The sequence below is a fragment of the Pelodiscus sinensis genome, chromosome 18, assembly GCF_052426305.1.
Source record: "Pelodiscus sinensis isolate ZL-2025 chromosome 18, ASM5242630v1, whole genome shotgun sequence".
Taxonomy (NCBI): Eukaryota; Metazoa; Chordata; order Testudines; family Trionychidae; genus Pelodiscus; species Pelodiscus sinensis.
In genome coordinates, this window is record NC_143069.1 from 35,979,953 (window position 1) to 35,998,878 (window position 18,926).

An 18,926-nucleotide genomic window follows, 5' to 3' on the forward strand; every position below is an offset into this window, starting at 1 on the left:
TCTTTGGTCTGATCCAGTATGGCTGTTCTTATGAATTTCTTCTCCACCTTCAGAAACACCAATCTCCGTCAGACACCAGCTGCTACTATCACCTCACTTGAACACACCAGTCAACCATCCCCATCCCCTACAGCCCTCCCTGAAATAGACTACGAGACTACACCCCTACCTCGGCAGAGCTTGATTCCCAGGTTCATTGTTTGGGGGGGAAGGGCTCCTTTTCTCCCCTCCTCCATCTCCGTCCCAAGAATCCATTTGCAAAGTGTGCTCAAAAGGCCAAACCAAGAAGCCACCCCCCAAAATCACTTGGCAGCTCCAGGCCCACCCCATTTGCTGCACGTTCCCACCTTTGCATGCACATGGCCCTTGGGCACTCTCCCCTGCACTGTCTGGCCAGTGGCCCCAGCTTTCCAAGTGACCCCCATCATTCTGTAAAGCTGCCCTGGCCTCTGCATTTACAGAGGGAGGCAGAGCTGATCAGCAGTGATTCTACATTAACTTCCAGAGCAGTGGCTGACATGCACGCCCCCCACCTGCCCTGGTGGGACAGTGCCAGTTCTGGCAGCCCTCTGCACAGGGTGTCCAGGAACCGAGTAGGTGCAGCATGTGCATGCCCCTTCCTTGCGAATTGACCACCACAGACATCTAGAAATTGGCATTTATTGAACAAATCACCAGGAATTTACAACCCAAGAACCAATCCACCTGGCTGAATGAGGCCCTGCCCTCTGGGGGTCCTCAACTCCTCCTAGCCCCATGGGGGGTTTAAGGGGAAGAGCTTCATTGAAGAGAGCAAGGGCACATGCCCAGCCACATGGCTGAACCCAACCTCCCAGTCTTTGTACCAGCTGCTCAGTCTGAACAAAGGCTGGGCAAGCACAAGGGCTCATCACAATATTTCAATAAATAATTCCAGTCAGAAATTACCTGCAGTTGTGAATCACCTGCATTTCTCCCCAAGAACTAACTAACTCGGGTCCCCCCAGGAATCAATTCGCCACCTTTCTCCTTGGATCAGCCTGTGGGGGAGGCAGCGGTGGGACATAGCTCAGGTGCAGTTCAGAAGGGCCTTGCCTCGGCCACCTTGGCCTTGGGAAGGAGAGCTGTCTTAGCTGGTGCTGCTTCCAGCTGGGCAGGAAGATCAACACCAGGCAAGGATGGCACAGCATCCCCATTCCCAAAGCCAAGACACCAGCCAGCTCTGCTGCCCCGTATCTGCGGGCACAGCCTATAGTGTCCAAGGGAAGGAGGCTTTGCCATCTCACGAGGCTGCTTCGGGGCTGGCGCTGGAGTTGTTATCCTGGGGGGAGGCTGTGGCGCCCCGGGGGGTCACTTCAATGATGCGCGGCTTGTCGATGATGCGCGCGGTCTGGTTCCCCTTCTCCACGATGCCGATAATCCAGGCTTGGTGCCCCTCCCCATATTTGGGAGACTTGATTTCTGCACAGAAACGGGCAGCCTGCTCCCGGGGCAGGCAGATTAGCAGCCCCCCTGCAGAAAGGGACAGGGCCACTCAAGGGGAAGGGTATCAATTCACCCCCAAACCCAACTACTACATCAGCAGCAGTTATGGGGGGAGGGCTCCAGTTGGCCCCCTGAGCCCTTCCACCATGGGGCAATCCAAGCAGCCAAGAAAGGGATGGAAGCTGTTCCCCAGCCCACACAGTAAGCTTATGGTGGATGCTGTGCAGCATGCACAGCTACCAGGGTGACAGGCGGGCACTGGCCTCTTTGGCCTGGCAGCCAGTCTGGTGGGTAGAGTTGATCAATGTTAGAACAAGAGGGTATCAGATTCCGCTCTGCCAGGTTAGCCCCATGCCTCTCTCTCTCTCTCCCTCCCTCCCAGGCCCCACCATTCTGGTCACCAGTAGCCCCAGGATCAACGCCACTTGTCTTGTCCCAGCTTCACCAAGACACACTCAGCTTCTGAGCTGCAAACTGTCCCAGCAGCCTTCCCTGCCCAGGCCAGATGATATGAGAGCCATTTCCCTATGCCCCTGGCTCACTGCCTACCTGATGTCTCTGGGGATGTCCCCTGCAGCAGCCCAAAGCGGTTCCCACAAGCCTTGCTGATGGCAGCCATCTTGGCAATGATGGGCAGGTTGTGGATGACAAAAGAGACCTCGCTGCGCTGCTGCTTGGCTAGGTTCTGGGCATGTCCTAGGATGCCGAAGCCTGTGATGTCGGTGGCAGCATGAGCGTTGAAAGTGTGCATCAAGCTGGCAGCTGTGGCAGGGGAGGAAAGGCACTTACAAGCTGACCAGAGGTGCTGCATTGCTAACCCCTGTTCCTCTCAGGCCAGAGTCTGGGAGATAAATGCGGGTAGAGGGGTCCCCCAAGGACTCCCTGCCAAGCACCGACCCCCATATCACGCTGCTTAACTTAACTTCTGAGCTCACAAGCAAGGGAGCTGTGACCACTCCGATTACCAGCTCCAGATAGCGACAGGCCCTGCTGCCACCAGCTCGGCCCAGCTACTGCTAGGTGCTACTCCCACCAGCAAGAGTTGCCTACCTGTCCGGTTCAGCATGGCCATACTGAACATAGCTTCCTGGTAGGCCTGCTCCACCTCCTCTTTGGACACCACCAGCTTAATCTTATTCCACCGCTCAAGCTAGAAGAGAAACGAGTAAGAGTCACCCAGGCCTGCATCCCTGGGGGCTTAATAGCCTCCATCTACCACAGAGGGTCCCCAAGCAAGGTCTGTTGCCTATCTTGTGGATGTTCTACCTGCTGGGTGCTAGGATTGGAGGTGGAGGGCCCTCTCCCATAACAGATCCTCAATCCTGACCCCCTTTGCCTCTCCCTGCTGCAGGGTGCTCAAGCATAATAGGGCAATGACAACAGGCGAATACGTACGTTATCCAACCACTGATGAGCGCTGACAGCCACCTGTGTGCCTAGTGGCTTGGTCAGCACCAGCACGTCTCCAGGAACCGCACTGTCTGGCCTGAAATGGAGACATCTGTCAACTGAGAGAATCACACCTGGCTGTGCCCTACAGCCACCGCTATGTTCTGAGGAGCGTGGCTTTTCCATGCTGATCCAAGAGCTCTCCAGAATCAGAGCCCAGATGAATAACGGATGCTGTCTGTTTTGAAACTGCTTCCCTGCAACACTGCCCACTGATTGCATAGTTTCCCGAAGGCACAGACATCTCTCCAGGAGACTGAACTACAAAGCTTTCGACTCAAGAGACCACAGTGGGAAACAGGGGGGCTGGAACCTGAAAACCCAGACAGCTGCCATGCTTATCCTCATATAAAGCATGGTCTCTCAGGGTCTGGATCCAGGGATTGCATAGTGACTGGCATACAGCCTATACTGGGTCAGACCAAAGGTCAGTCTAGCTCAATGTCCTCCCAACAGTGGCCAGTGCCAGGTGCCCCAGAGGGAGTGAACAGAACAGGGAATCATCAAGTGATCCCTCCCCACTCACCATTCCCAGCTTCTGGCAAACAGAGGCTAGGGACACCATCCCTGCTCATCCTGGCTAATAGCCATTGATGGACCTATCCTCCATGAATTCATCTAACTCTTTATTGAACCTCCTTAAAATCCTGCCCTTCACAGGCAAGGAGTTCCACAGATGGACTGTGCGTTGCATGAAGAAATACTTCCTTTTATTTTAAATCTGCTGCCCATTCATTTCATTTGGTGACCCCTAGTTCTTGTGTTATGGGAACAAGTAGGTAACTTTTCCTTATTCACTTTCTCCACACCAGCCATGATTTTATAGAAATCTATTATGGCCCCCTTTCAGTCTCCTCTTTTCTAAGCAGAAAAGTCTCAGTCTTATTAATCTCTCCTCATATGGCAGCTATTACAAACTCCTAACACTTATTCTGCCCTTCTGAGATGAAGTGACCACATCTGCACACAGCATTAAAGATGTGGGCTGTCTTATTCTCTATCCCCTTCTTAATGATTACTAACATTGTTTGCTTTTTGGACTGCTACTGCACACTGGGTGGATATTTTCAAATATATCCACCCAATGTGCAGTAGCACTGTGCATGTCTCAGGTCATCCTGCCCACCGGGCACCTCTGGCACATTAGGCTGCCCCTTGCTCAGTAACTTAGGGTCTAGCATCACCGCTCCTCACTTACATGATGAATTCGTTGGGCTGACACACCACTGTAGCAACACCCCCAACAATGATCCAGGGATTCAACACAGTCTGTCCGCCTGTTACTGATGTCCCACCATCCTCTGCGGCGTCCCGGAAGCCTTTGATTATCAGTGGCATGATCTTTTCACGCTCCTGAAGAGGTGAGAACACAGATCAGGAAACAGCCAGCAGGCTGGCTACTAGTAGCTCAGGGCCCAGTACTCTAGGACAGGGTGTGCTTCAGGGAAGCCAGGGCTGTGAGACAACAGCAAAAGAACAGCAGCTGAGGAACAGGGCTTAGGCTCTGGCAACACTTTGGCATTCACAGAAAGCGAATCGATAGGAGGAATGAAAAAGAATGCTGCTGTGAAGGGCCCACATGCAACAGGACCTGACTGACAATGCAGATGAGCTCACACCTACAGCCAAAGGTCACAAAGCAGAATTTCATCAGGAAATCAGAAGGACTTGAAAGGCTGGAAAATATGCAAATATGGCAGGGCATTCTCCCAGAGTGAGGCAAGAAGGTAAGGAAGCATTTTCAGAACAAAGTGAGGATAAGCAGTCTTGGCAGAATGGAGCTTATTCTGTTTTCTTGAGAGCACACTGGAACAAACAGTACATGGTGGAGATGCTGATCTAGTTCAGCGTCCTAACAGAATGAAGGCAACCCCTTTGACATCAACCACAGTGCTAACTGGGGCTTGACAAATAGGTCTGGGGCCTGGAGCACCGACCGCTGACACAATGGTCAGAGGAGTTATTTACTTTACTGCACAGTGTAACGAGCCTCTCTGCTGAGCTGCACCAAGCAGTGGGAGGATGAGACATGCTGTAATTGCAGGGCAACAAACTCAATGCTTTAACGTCAAGGCCAAAATGCCTTGCTCATTTCCACAACTTGGCAAGTGGCTATAGCCACTGACCACCAGGAAATACAAAGGAACGTGGTACTCCAACACAATTTTACATCTTCTCTCCCTGGAGCTGGCAATAACCACAGGGAACCTGCCACGGTGTGTTTTGTTTCCAATTTGAATCACCACATTTCCCTACACTTCTGCATGAGGCGCAGCTGAGCTAAGTGGTGGGTGAGTCTGCTGGAGCACATTGGCAGAGCAGGCACCCTGCTGAGAACAGCTGCCCATGAACCTTGAGGAATGCCTCAGTTCAGTGCTGAGTTCTTCAGTCTGAGACAAGAGAGGTGCACAGGGGCATTGTCCGCCGTCTTCCACCCACACCACAGAGACAATTAACTTGGGGGCACACACTACCACGGCTCCTTGGCTCAGTGAAGGTAAGTGAAATCAATGGATCAGACAGGGCCCTCACAGCAGGAGTGAAGGGGTGGCAGCAAAGAGCTGTTTGGGTGGAACTGGATCTGCATCTCCATGTAAAGCCTGTTCTGTGCATCTGACCCAAGCCTGAGCTTTGTCCTAGAAAAGAGAAGGTGTTGGACTTTATGCTGCTAAATTCATGAGCGCTGTGACATCTAGAGCAGCAGTATGGTTGTACTCAGCATGCTAGGGCACTGCTGAGCCAAAGCTGTGCTGATAGGCTAATTTGAAATCCCAGCATTAGAAAGTGGAAGTCTAGGCTACCCTATCTCCATGTTCCGGAAAGCAACCAAAGTTCTGTGGTAACAAACATCTGGGGGTTGGTCGTTTCCTTACTTTATTTCTCAGCATACCCATATGTTCCTCCTGCTCACCCCCTTCACTGTCTGCATGATAATCCCTTTGTTGCCCCAGCATCGTCTCCCTACAGTCTTGTTCTCTCTCTTTGGCCTTCTTTTCCACAGAAAGACAGAAAAGGCCCACAGCAGAGTTGTAGAGAGAAAACAGGCCCAGTGAGGGACTAGCAACGCCATGGAGTCTAAACCCCATGCAAAGGTCTTTGACACAGGCGTCAGCCGTGGACTCATACTGACAGGAGATGCTGCCCAGTTATGCCTCTAAGATGCAGGGGAAAGCTCGGTATCCCATCAGGAAGCTTCTCCCCTTCCCTCTCCAACACCAGGGTATTTCAGGGCCCACAGGGCTCTTGCAGGAAGGATAAAGACCTTCCCCACTATCTCCAGGATTGGAACTCAAGGCCTGGAAACTTGAGCTGCACCTTGCAGAGCAGAGGCACTATCAGGTTGCCAGCTCCGGGGCAGCAGCTGTTTCGCTCTATAAACCCTTCTCTGTACAGTTGTAATAATATGGTTTTTCTGTAACCATGATGGAAGGCCTGAAGCCATATTGGCAGTCAGACTGAAGAGCAGCAGCATTAGCTACACGGGGACCAGTAAATCCATTCACGAACTTTTGGAGGACCAGTAATGTTCATTTGCATATTTTCATATTCATTAATCAAATTATGAATATTCAAATAAGTTGTTTCTGGTCCTCCCAAATCTCCCAGTGCCAGCTTTAGCAAAGCTTTTGATATGGTCACCCACAATATTCTTGCCAGCAAGTTAATGAATATGGATTGGATAAATGGGCTGTAAGACAGACAGAAAGCTGGTTAGACCAGGGTTTCCCAAACTTTTTACTTTAATTGGAACCCTTTTTTTTCAGTTCTGCTTTTTGCAGCCCCAAAATATAAACAAATGAAAAACAAACGAAGAAAATACCAGACATATAACATGTCTGGTATTTTCTTGGTAGGTAAGTTGTATTATTTCTAGATGTATCAGTTTGTAGTTTCAAACTGCCTGGCTGGTAAATGTGCTCAGGCTGCATGAGTGTGTCTACCAGCCAGATAGTTCGCAACTAGTCGAGGGGTTTGTGTGGGGGGGGGAGGGGGGGACGACACAGGACAACAGTAGAATCCCTGTGCCAGACTAACTCGTGCTTTGTGGGGGGAAGGGGGGGAGAGGGGAACGGGGTCGGGTCAGTCCCACTCCCTGCAGGCCGATTCATTCCTCCCCTCTGCTCCCCTTGCTACGCCTCTGGCCAGCCCCACTTCCCCCAACCCCCTCCCTGTCAGCCAGTTCTCCCCCGCTTTTCCTCCCAATCTCCCTTGGCCAGCCCCGCTGCCTGCGTCCAGCCCTCCTTCCAGCGGCCACTTCTCCCACCCCACCCACATCTTCCCCGGCCAGCTCCCTGCCCCCAACCTCGCACCCCCCGGCAGCCCTGCTTCCACCAGCCCCTCAATATCCCCAGCCTGCCCTGATTCCCCCGTCCAGTTCTGCTTCCGGTGGCCAGCTCTCCCCTCCTCCCTCACCCCAGAATCCCCTGGCACCTGCACCTTCCCTTAGCCCTGCACCCTCCTGATGCCTCCTTTTCCCCTAATACCCACCCCCTCACCAGTCTCTGCCCCATTCCCCTCCTGCCCCTCTGGGCCCTCACACACAATTTGTTCCATCCTGACTTTCCTCATGCCCACCCCTTCTTTCAAGCCTTCTGCCAGCACCTCCCCCTCCAGCGCCCTTCCCCTCTCCTCTCCCAGCATCCCCCTATCCCCCCCCCCCACTGACACCTCCCCTCCTGCCCTTTCCCTCATGGTCTGCACTTGGCCCCCTGGCATTTGTCTCTCTCTCCCGCACCCCTGTCCCTTGGTGCCTTTCCCTCCCAAGCCCCTTCTCCTTCCACCCCTTTCTCCACCCCTCTCCTTTCCTCGCCGCTGCACGAGCAAGTTCCCACCTTCTCTTTCCCCGTTGCGGGGCTGGGGTCCGCGCTCAGGCCCCGGAGGTCGAACCCGGAGCCAGCCAGGCCCCGCCACGTGCGGGTTTCAAAACCCCGGGCCGTGACGTCACATCCTCCCCGCCCATGTGCAACGCTGCGCATGGGTGGCAGGCGGCGAGGAGGAGCCGCGCGCGGCAGAGACATCCAGGGACGAGGGGACACTCTGGGGGCGGGGCCGGAGAGGACGCGCGGGGGCGGGGCCCGCTCCAGGCAAAGCTGGGGAGAGACCCAGCTCCACATAGCGCTGGAGCAGGGCCTGGCTCTTAACTCACCGGCACTTCCGGGTGTAGGGGTGCGAGGCCCGATTCGACCAGATGGGTCCATCGGCCTAAGGGCCAGCAGCCACCAGGACCGCTGAGGCCCGGCATTTTTTTTCTGCAGCCCGGTACCGGGCCGCGGACCATAGTTTGGGAAACGCTGGTCTAGAGTCACATACTCACATTCCATCTAAATTGTATTAAAATAGTGTCACACCAAGCTGTGAGAAGGGGATTTTGTCCTGAAAGCTCCCCCACTGTCACCAGATAAAGAAACAGCTCTCAAGATGGGTAAAGAAAACTTAAATAACGTCATTCTGTCTGGCAAGAAACTGCTTATCAATACTTGAGGTTGTGGAATCCTCATTCTATGATTATTGTCATTACACTTTCCTATTGTTTGACTGTGTGATCTCTGGTTTATAACTGTTTCTGTCTGCTGTATAATTAATTTTGCTAGGTGTAAATCAATTAAGGTGGTAGGGTATGATTGGTTAGGTAATTTTGTTATGATTGGTTAGTAAAATTATACTAAAATAATTGGTTATGGTATAGCTAAGCAGGACTCAGGTTTCATTATATAAACTGGGGTCCAAGAAGAAGACCAGGAAGATCGGAAGTAACAGAAGAAGACCAAAGGAAGACCAAGAAGAAGGGGGAAGACCTGGAAGACGAACTCACCTCCGAGACACAGCCTAAGCCCAGAGCTCCCAGGACTCTCCTGCACGACCATGACATGCAGCAGCTAAGATCCAGAAAGACTGATATTGCCTGGCCAAGAGGGAAAGTCTGCCTCTCTCAGGATTGGTGAGCATGTGTATTCTGCTTGTTTGGGAATTATCAATAAATAGAAGATAAGAATATTACTATGTAAGGCTGGCTAAAGATCCTGCCAACCCGAAGGAAGATGCGCCCTGAGCCCTAGGAACTGGGTAAAGGTGTGTCTCCCTAAAGTGTGGAAGGGATAGAGAAATTTGTGCAGGTAACAGTCCTTCCAGCTCTCTTGCCAGAGAGCATCCAATACAGCCTACACCAACAGTGCCAGGATTCTGAGCCCACCCATCACAGCCGAGAAGGCCAGTGACCCCAACACATAGGAGACCTGTCTCCTTGACATCCCAGCCTCACCTCATCAGTCATTTTCTGGCTGACACTCAACAGCATCAGCATATTGTCGCACTCGGTGATGCCCATGGCGTAAAGATCACTCAGCACATTGGCACAGGCAATGCGGCCCTGGAACACAGGCATGCGAGATTACCCCAGGAGCCTACCTTCCCTGCCTCAGGCTCTGAGTCCAGATCACATGTGCTGCTTCCCCACCTCCAACAGGACACGTGTACCCTGTGGGCAGAAAGCCTCCTGGGATCTGAGCCTCAAGATGCCCCCTAGGGCCCATTTCCTGCCCCACTGGCTCTGCACCAAAGCCTGTTCTCTGCAGGGGCCCCATTTCCCAAGCTCCAAGTCACAGTGCACCTCCCATGAGCTCTTCATTGCAAACCAGTCCCTGGCTCTCGCATTACTTGCCCCCTTTCTCTACCCGTCTGGAACCATCGTACCATCATGTAGGGATCCTCAACCAGCGGGTAGAAGAAGTCTGTGGTCTGCACAAGGGAAAGGCCCCCATGCCGGAGGGGGATGACACAGGAATCCATCCCTATGCCTGTGAGCAGGAGATGGAGTTTTTTACACCAGCTCCTACCCCATTCCCATAGAGCCTTCAGCCCCCCCCTGCCTCTCCCCACTGCAACCCCCAGGTCAGCTCTCTCCCCCAGCTCCCAGCCCCCCCGCCTGGTCCCCCAGCTCCGAGCCCCCTCGGCCTCCCTGGTCCCCCAGCTCCCTCAGCCCCCCCCCCCCCCCCCCGCCCTGGTCCCCTAGCTCCCAGTCCCCCCGGCCTCCCTGGTCCCCCAGCTCCCAGCCCCCCAGGCCTCCCTCGGCCCCCCCGCCCTGGTCCCCCAGCTCCCTGGCCCCTCCCCGCCCCTCCCCCCCAGCTCCCCCGGCCTCCCCGGCCCCCCCCGCCCGGCCCCCCGGTCCCCCGGCCCCCCCCGCCCTGGTCCCCCAGCTCCCTCGGCCTCCCCGGTCCCCCAGCTCCCCCGGCCTGGTCCCCCAGCTCCCCCGGCCTCCCCGGTCCCCCAGCTCCCCCCCCCCCCCTGGTCCCCCAGCTCCCCCGGCCTGGTCCCCCAGCTCCCAGCCCCCCCGGCCTCCCCCGGTCCCCCTGCTCCCAGCCCCCCCGCCCTGGTCCCCCAGCTCCCCCGGCCTGGTCCCCCAGCTCCCCCGGCCTCCCCGGTCCCCCAGCTCCTCCGGCCCCTTTCTTCACCCCAACATCCCGCCCCCCCGCTCACCCAGCGCGGGCGCTCCCGGCTCGCCCCCCCCGGGCGCGGCCCCGCCCAGCCCCGCCAGGAGCCTGAGCAGCGTCTCCTGCGGGACTTTGCAGCCTCAGCCGCGCAGCTCCCCAAAGCCCGTGAGGCGCCAGCCGGGGGCCAGGCCCAGCGCCTCGGGCGCGAAGGGACGGTAGCCGGGCGGCCCCAGGGTCGCGGCCGGCACGGCTGAGGGGGAGCCAGGCGGCGCCGCCATCTCACAGCCCGAGCGCGTCAAATCTCGCGAGAGCTGAGCGAGCGCGATCACACGAGGACGGGACGCGGCCTGCCGAGATCCCGCGAGAACTGGGCGAGACGGGGCAGAGCTGGGTGAGATCCCGCGAGAACTGGGCGAGACGGGGCAGAGCTGGGTGAGATCCCGCGGGAACTGGGCGAGACGGGGCAGAGCTGGGTGAGATCCCGCGGGAACTGGGCGAGACGGGGCAGAGCTGGGTGAGATCCCGCGGGAACTGGGCGAGACGGGGCAGAGCTGGGTGAGATCCCGCGGGAACTGGGCGAGACGGGGCAGAGCTGGGTGAGATCCCGCGGGAACTAGGCGAGACGGGGCAGAGCTGGGTGAGATCCCGCGGGAACTGGGCGAGACGGGGCAGAGCTGGGTGAGATCCCGCGGGAACTGGGCGAGACGGGGCAGAGCTGGGTGAGATCCCGCGGGAACTGGGCGAGACGGGGCAGAGCTGGGTGAGATCCCGCGGGAACTGGGAGGGGCCCAGAGGCAGCAAGGGGCTGCTAGGAGTCGAGGGTTCGCTCCTAACCCGCCCCTCTGGAACCCAGCGCAGGCGGCTCGGACTCTCCCGCTGTGCGACGAGCGCGGCTGCAGCCCGAGTCCCTGCCTGGTCCTGGGCCAGGCCCCTGCAGTGGCTGGGCAGAGTCCGCAGCGGTGCTCGTGATCGTTGCGTTTTTCATGTGGCTCCTAATCGAATAGTTGATGATATTTCCATCAATTAGTCCAGTGGTCCCCAACCTTTCCAGGTTGTCGGGCGCCAGGGGGCGTGGCCGTTCGCCCGCCAGGCGCCAGGGGCGGGGACACTTGCGCCCCGGGGGCGGCCCCCCCCATAGCCACATGCCCGGGGGCGGCGCTCCCCCCGCCCAGCGCCGCATGCCCGGGGCCGGCGCTCCCCCCGCCCAGCAGCACGCGCCCGGGGCCGGCGCTCCCCCCGCCCAGCGCCGCGCGCCCGGGGCCGGCGCTCCCCCCGCCCAGCGCCGCGCGCCCGGGGCCGGCGCTCCCCCCGCCCGGGGCCGGCGCTCCCCCCGCCCGGGGCCGGCGCTCCCCCCGCCCGGGGCCGGCGCTCCCCCCGCCCAGCGCCGCGCGCCCGGGGCCGGCGCTCCCCCCGCCCGGGGCCGGCGCTCCCCCCGCCCGGGGCCGGCGCTCCCCCCGCCCAGCGCCGCGCGCCCGGGGCCGGCGCTCCCCCCGCCCAGCGCCGTGCGCCTGGGGCCGGCGCGCCCCGCCCGGGGCCGGCGCTCCCCCCGCCCAGCGCCGCGCGCCCGGGGCCGGCGCTCCCCCCGCCCAGCGCCGCGCGCCCGGGGCCGGCGCTCCCCCCGCCCAGCGCCGCGCGCCCGGGGCCGGCGCTCCCCCCGCCATGCGCCCGGGGCCAGGCCAGCCCTGAGCACCTGGCGGGCGCATGGAAATGCCCCCGCGGGCGCCATGTTGGGGACCACGGAATTAGTCGATAAGAACTTCTGTGGTCCGCCTTTGAAGTGTACAAGAGCCCTGCCCTGTGCATTTCAAAGGGGAAGCGCCCACCCACTCCCCTGGGAGGAAACCTTTTAAGCAGGCACCCACCAGCACCCCTCAACTAGTGTGTCAACTATCAGATAAACTTTCCCTTATGTGGAGTCAATGAGTCAATTAGTTGCTGTTGATGTGTAATCGACTACACAATTACCGATAAGCCTGGTCTTATCGGTTAGTCCTGTTGACTACTCATACTTCTCTCCTTGCTGCCTCTGTATCAGAGGCAGTAGCATGGGGTGGGGGGAGGTGGGAGCTGGTACGTGCAGGAAGCCAGCTTTCCCCCTTTCAGAAATGCTTTTGAGGCTTTTTGGTCCTAACAGGCTGCCAGCCCACCATCTTGTCTCCCTGCGCCAGGTCGGACAGCACCCATGTGGAACCAGGTAAGCGCCTGGGATGTTCGCCTCCTGGCCGGGAAAAAATCAGAAAATACCACGGGGACGTTTCAGGTGTTGGGTATTTTCTGAATTTTTTTACCGGGCAGGAGGCGAAAATACTGAACTGTCCAGTCAGTACCGGACACGTGGTAACCCTATAGGTGTGGTATCCTGTGTTGCAGTCACCTTTTCCTCTCTAGGGGCTCCCTCCCACCCCACAGTATGAGCCCTCCACAGGTGAGCCTAGCTAGCTCAGTTGGTAGCGCAGCTGGCTTTTTGCTAGGAGGGTCCAGGGTTCAAGTCCCTGCTAGTGCAAGCGAGCTGTTCTCTGTAGGGATGCTGTGCAAGACATTCTCCCCATCCCCTTCCTCTCCTGTTACTTCTTTTCCTCTTCAGGATCTGGCCTTCCCTCCCAAGGCCCATTCCCTGCCTGCCTCTCAGCAGGCTACTTCCAGACACGCTCACTGGCCTCCCACTCTGCAGGCACGAGGCTCTCAGGGCCAGAAGCTCAGCCCTGCTGTAGAGCAAGAACCGGGCTGGCCAGATACCAGACGGAGGCCTGCAGTGAGGGAGGCCAAAAGAGAACTTCTGCCATTGAGGCTTCAGATCGAAGGGACGCCCCTCCCCCCCTTGGCACTCCTGTTCCCAGACTCAGAAGGGGGATCTCTTGGATTCATTGCATCTTTTTGCACCATCCAGAGAAGGAGTCTGAGGGGGAAATCTCGCTCCCCTGGGGTACAGAGCCCCCAGAAGGGTTCGAGGCCGGAGGTCAAATCAGTGAGGCAGGAGAGAACCCTAGAAGAGAAAACTTTATGATGCATGCATGCAGGCTGTCACTTCCAAGAGTGAAGCAGCAGCCCTCACAGACAGATTCAGGTATCCTATATACAGAATGCTTAGACAGTTCAGTTGTGGATTGTTCTTCTTTAACATATCAAAGTCTCAGCAGAAGTACTCTGAGACTTCTGTTCACCCCAGGAGTGCTAGAAGTAAGTTTTTACAGTACAAAGCCACATGAGAACTTGAGTGGAGGAGTCTACAAGGCAAACTGTGACAAAGATAAGAGTTTACATGATAATTTGTGACAGACTAGGAGTATCCATGAATTTGAGATAGTCATTCATAAGGGTCTTTGATTAGAGTTAATTTGATTTCACTTTGATACAGGGAGAGAGGCCTGGAAAACTTTTTAACCCTTACAGCAGTTTTCTTTTAGAAAGTTATGATTTCTGCACAGTCCCCCCTTAGACACAATTGGAGTTATTTGATTTTCCCCACAATTCCCCCCTTTAATACTCCTATTGGAGTATTACTCAAAGTTTATTCTGGACATTCTTAGGTATTCTTCTTTTGCTAGGATGAAGTCTCATCTTAGAGGGAGGTTTTTCTTTATCTGCTGGGTAAATGACCCACTGCCCATTCAACCCCAGATCTTTACCAGTGCCAATTTTGCTTTCAAAACACAATGGAAACATAGTCCCTGATGGATGTAATGCTTGAGTAAGGGGAATCTCTGAGGCAATCAGATTTTTATGCCAAATCTGCCTGTTCCCCCCCATGACTATGTACTTCTGGCACAGTGTTATCATTCTGGGCATCTACCCACTCCCGCTCTCCTGTAGAGTACTGACTACCAGTAAATCTGAATTTTAGGGGTCTGGTCCACAGGGAGGCAGGAGTTGGGATAAACTGCAATGGTAAAAGGCCTTCAGAGCCTATTATAAGCTGTTCACATATCCAACAGTCACTTGTATTGGTGAGGGACACAACCTTTTGCAGGGCTTCCCAATAAGGGTGGGGAAAGTTATACACTAAGGCTATTCTGACTACTAAAAGAAGGAAAACAATCCTCATCCTATTATAGTATCTTAAATTTCTAAAGTAGAAAGGATAATAATAATAATATAGTAATTATCTAGCAACTAGCAAAGCAGTCTTTTAACTAAACTTAATCAGTTAGTATTGTTTGGCTTGCCTCTGCAGGCACTCTTCGAGATTTCGTAGTCTCTTAGTTCACTCAATACTGGAATGGATTTCCCTTTGTGAGAGCTACAGGGCGCCAGGCTCACCTGTAGGTCTTTGCTGGTACAGTCCTACCTCTCAGGTTGTACCTCGAAGCTCCTGGTGGAGGCCGGTTTGGTAACAGTCTGGTTTGAGAGTCTGCCGCCTCGGTCCGCTGAACCTCGTCCTCAGGTGATTCCTCCAGGGAGGGGTCCTGGGTGACGGGGTCAATCAGCTCTGTTGGATCTGCAGTTCGGCATACATGACTTGCGTGGATCCACGAGGGGCCCTCCTTCACCTTTACTGCTGTGTGGGTGATGAACAGCAATTGGAACGGTCCTTTCCACTGGGCTGTCAGGGAATTCTTTCTGCGATGTCCCTTCACGAACACGTAGTCGCCTGGTTGGATGTTGTGGCACGGTACATCAGTAGGTACTGGGAGGGCTTCCTTTACCTGCAGGTTCAAGCTCTCCTAACCGTCATTTTATGTCTAGGTTTCTTCTTTCTGTGTGGCTGCTAGCCTGTGGGCCTCCTGCAACATTAAACTGCTTACAAATCACACATGAATTAGATATTCTTGACAGCTTCTAGGTGCACGCCTGGGGCGTACCATTGTTTTAGGATCTGTGAGGCCACCCCCCTTTTGCTCATGTGTGTCATTTGATGAGACACCTGAGCAAGCTGCCGTGTGAGAGATTTTTGGGGCGACTGGGCAGCCAGCTGGGGATAAGGAGCAGCCTGCTTTTTCCCAAAGGTTTTTCTCTGCAGGTTGAGCAGCTTGCTGTGGTTCTATCAGGTGCTGCAAAGAAACAGGGAGGGAAAGAGAGACCAGAATCTGAAAGGGAGCCAGAGGTCCATGTTCTGCTGCATGTCTGGCGGCTGCATCAGCATTCCCATTACCCAGAGAAACAGGATCAGTGGCACCTGTGTGGGCCGGGCAATGGGTAATAGAGAGGGATGTGGGTAGCTGAATAGCATCAAGGAGTTGGGAAATAAGGGGACCATGAGAGATAGCAGAGCCAGAAGAGGTAAGGAAACCTCGTTGTTTCCAAATTTTTCCTGTGGCATGACAGACAGAGAAAGCATACTTTGAATCAGTATAAATGGCAGCAGACTGTCCGGACGCTAAAAGGCAAGCACGAATTAAAGCGATGAGCTCAGCAGCCTGAGCTGATTTTGATTCCTGGAAGAGAAAAGGCCTCTAAAACATCATTATCTGAGACCACTGCATATCCAGCCTTTAGTATACCAACTGCATTTCTTTTACATGAGCCATCAGTGTACAATACAAGATTTGCATTTTCCAGCGGTTGATCAGACAAATTTTTGGGGAGGTTTTACACAGTGCTCAAGCAATTCTTCACAGTTATGGGTATGTGCTTTACCATTAGAGGGTAAAGGAGAAAAAGTAGCTGGGTTAAGTACATTACATCTTTGAATTACCACATTTGGGGAAGAGAGGATAACATTCTCATACAGGGTTTGTCTCTGAACAGATAGGTGCTGGGTGCAGTGTTGCTGTAAGAGAGCAGAGACAGCATGAGGGACCTGTAAGATAATGCTGTGGCCTAATGTGACAGGTTGGGCCTTTTTAAAGTAATTCAGCAGCAGCTGCAACTGCCCTCAGACAAAGTGGGAACCCACGGGCTACTGAGTCCAGTGTTGTAGAAAAATAAGCTACTGGACGAGGTGTGGGTCCAAGGGGTTGACAGAGAGCTCCAGCTGCAATTCCATCCTGTTCATGACAAAACAGAGTAAAAGGCTTGCTATAATTAGATAAGCCCACTGTGCAGAAGAGTTTTAAGGGAAAGGAAAGCAGATTCACATTCTGGGGACCAGGTCACTGGGTCAGGAGCTAAGTCTAAGAGTAGAATAGTAAGGGGTCTGGTGAGTCCAGAAAAATTAGGAATCCATTGTCTGCAATATCCTGCAGTACCCAGAAATTTGTGTACCTGACTTTGGTGAAAGGGTGAGGAATGGAAAAAACATGTGAGATTCGCTCAGGTGTTAACTGGTGGCCATCTCCTGAAAGTAAATGTCCTTAAGTACTGAACTCTTTGTTTTACAAACTGCAATTTGGCTTTGGAAGCCTTGTGACCCTTATTAGCAAGACACTTTAACACATATGAGGTATCAGTTTTACATCTTTCCTTAGTTTTACTAGCAATTAGCACATCATCAACATACTGAACTAACACAGAACTGCAGGGAAGAGAGATAGAATTAAGGTCAGCTTTTTTAAAAACTGAGAAAACAGAGTAGGGCTTTTACAATAACTTTACAAAAACATGTCCAGGTTAATTGATGACCCTGAAAGGAAAAGGCAAAGAGAAATTGGGAATTCTTATGCACTGGAATAGAAAAGAAGGCAGAACATAAATCTATTACAGAAAACCAGGTTACGTACTACTGGAAATCTAAGGATTACAAACTTATTAATGGCTCTTAGGTCTTCTACAAATCTATAGATTTGCTTTTTCACAGGTAGTATAGGTGTATTACATGGTGAAGTTGTATAAACAAGTATCCCTTGTTTAAGGAGGGAGAGATTACAGGCTTAATGCCCTCTTGTGCCTCCCTAGCCAATAGATACAGGGCTACCCTTGGGAAAGGCTTGTTGTGTCTGTATGTTATTTGCACTGGTGTTGCAGAGGCTAGCAACCCCACTTCATTCACATGGGCTGCCCACAATGTCTCTGGGACATCTGAGAGGTCCAGGAGGGGTGTGGCAGGCCCTGAGGTCACAGGGAGCGGGTCCACCAAGAAATCCCACCCTGGGTGGGTAGAGGGGAAGGGAAGCAGTGCATGCTGGGAGATGTAGTCTTTCCTCGGGCCGCTAGGCTCCACAGGTCACTACGGCCCCCATGACACCACAGGAGTTGTAGTGTCTTCCGGACTGCGTTTCCCGTCAGCCCCTGCGGCTCCATAGCCCCAAGGGAGTCGTGGCGTTTCCTGGCCTAGGTGCTGTGGTATTGGAGTGTGGCAGCGTAGAGAGGGGGCGGGATACCCACCAATGGCACTGCTCCCAGAGAGTCTCTCCCATCGTAGAGATGCCAGAGTGGTTCCCCCCACCTTGCTAGGACCCAGAGCCTTGTCCCAGGCAGTGCCCCACCCCCTCATGCATAGAAGGTGAGATTTGGCCCCTCCTCCCCCCAGGGAGTGCTACTTCTGGGGCAGGCTCCGAGGAAGAGCAGAGGGGGAAACAGGGTTGCAGGGGGCCCTACCCCAGGAGCAGCTGTACTGCACCCCTGGCTCCGGCTCCAGCTCTGGTTCTGGCTCCAGCAGCCCACCCTGGGAACAATGGGGCAGCCGCCACATGGGTCTGGCTGCAGCTCCAGCCCTGGGGCAGAAGTCCTGGCCCACTCTACTGCTGGATGGAAAGTCTTAGAGGAAACCCTGCCCTGGACCTGGAGTTGAGGGTGGGTCTGGGGGACTAGGGTGAAACCCTCTGAACCAGAGGTGGGGGGTCCATGCAGCCAAATATGAGGCGGAGAACCTCCAGCTATCAGAATTGGCTTCCCCTCCGCGCTTGCGGAACTGTGCAGCTAAAACTGTTAGAAGCCAAATCTGACTGGCATGTGTGTGTCAGAAATTGCCAATTGTGATGGCAGCTGTTTGTGACATCACACTGGCCCCGCCCCCGGCACTGTGGAATCTATGAATAGCCAGTGAGAATTCATGAGTCCATTGACTGCTCCATGAACCGACATTAAACATCCCCGCCTCAGCCCCGCCCCCTCCAGCTCTGCTTTCCCTGGCTGGCACCTGTGCCTCAGTTTCCTCCTCTGCAATCATGTCATCAACTCCCCACCCCTGCCCCAAGCACTCACCCCTCCCCCTTTCCGGATCCAGCACCAGCCCCCACCCACTCCTGGTCCCGAGCGGGACCCAGGCTGTGCTTCAGCCCGGTGGGCAACACCTGCTCCTCCAGGCCACCCCTGCCCAGCCACGGCTGTGCCCTAAGGGGTGCGCCATGGCTGAGTGCAGGAGGGTGGACGGGGGGAGCCACAGTGGCCTGTGGGAGATGGAAGCTGGGGCAACTACATCTCCCAGTAGCCACTGCGGGGTCAGCAACACGTGAGAGGGGCATAGCTGCCAGTGCAGGGTGTGGTGCGTCCTCATTGGGTGGGGGAGGTTTTGGGTAAACTGCCATTTGGTAAGCGAGATGGAAATGGAAGTGGGTGCAAGAGGAAGTGGTGATGCTGCGCCGGATGCTTCCTGGGAGTTGTAGTTTCCTGGGAGCATGCTACCTTTGCCAGTTAGTTTCTCTCTGGCAGGTCCCGGACAGAGCCTGCCATGCGGCAGTCTGGGCCCCTCAGTGTCTCCCCACCGCATCTGCCACCGCCCCGGAGGCAGCAGCGCGGCAGAGGCAGTACGCGGGATGGGGGCGCGCAGTG

At 55.2% G+C, this 18,926-nt stretch overlaps 1 protein-coding gene across 3 annotated transcripts; it reads right to left on the reverse strand.

The window, feature by feature from the left end:
- Positions 1–644: 644 nt before the first annotated feature.
- Positions 645–10,661, reverse strand: LOC102444856 (selenide, water dikinase 2). Of its 3 annotated transcripts, none has more exons than XM_075916583.2 (8): positions 10,387–10,661; positions 9,604–9,707; positions 9,173–9,280; positions 4,112–4,266; positions 2,860–2,950; positions 2,515–2,614; positions 2,014–2,226; positions 645–1,459 (listed from the first exon to the last, which is right to left on the reverse strand). In XM_075916583.2, exons 1-8 carry the CDS (start codon positions 10,616–10,618, stop codon positions 1,335–1,337), a joined length of 1,128 nt encoding a protein of 375 aa, XP_075772698.1. In that variant the 5' UTR covers positions 10,619–10,661; the 3' UTR covers positions 645–1,334. The 3 variants fall into 3 exon arrangements, with proteins under 3 accessions (XP_075772698.1, XP_075772696.1, XP_075772699.1); XM_075916581.2 differs by having other exon boundaries at positions 645–1,491; positions 10,387–10,660; XM_075916584.2 differs by lacking the exon at positions 9,173–9,280 and having other exon boundaries at positions 645–1,491.
- Between the last annotated feature and the right edge of the window lie 8,265 nt (positions 10,662–18,926).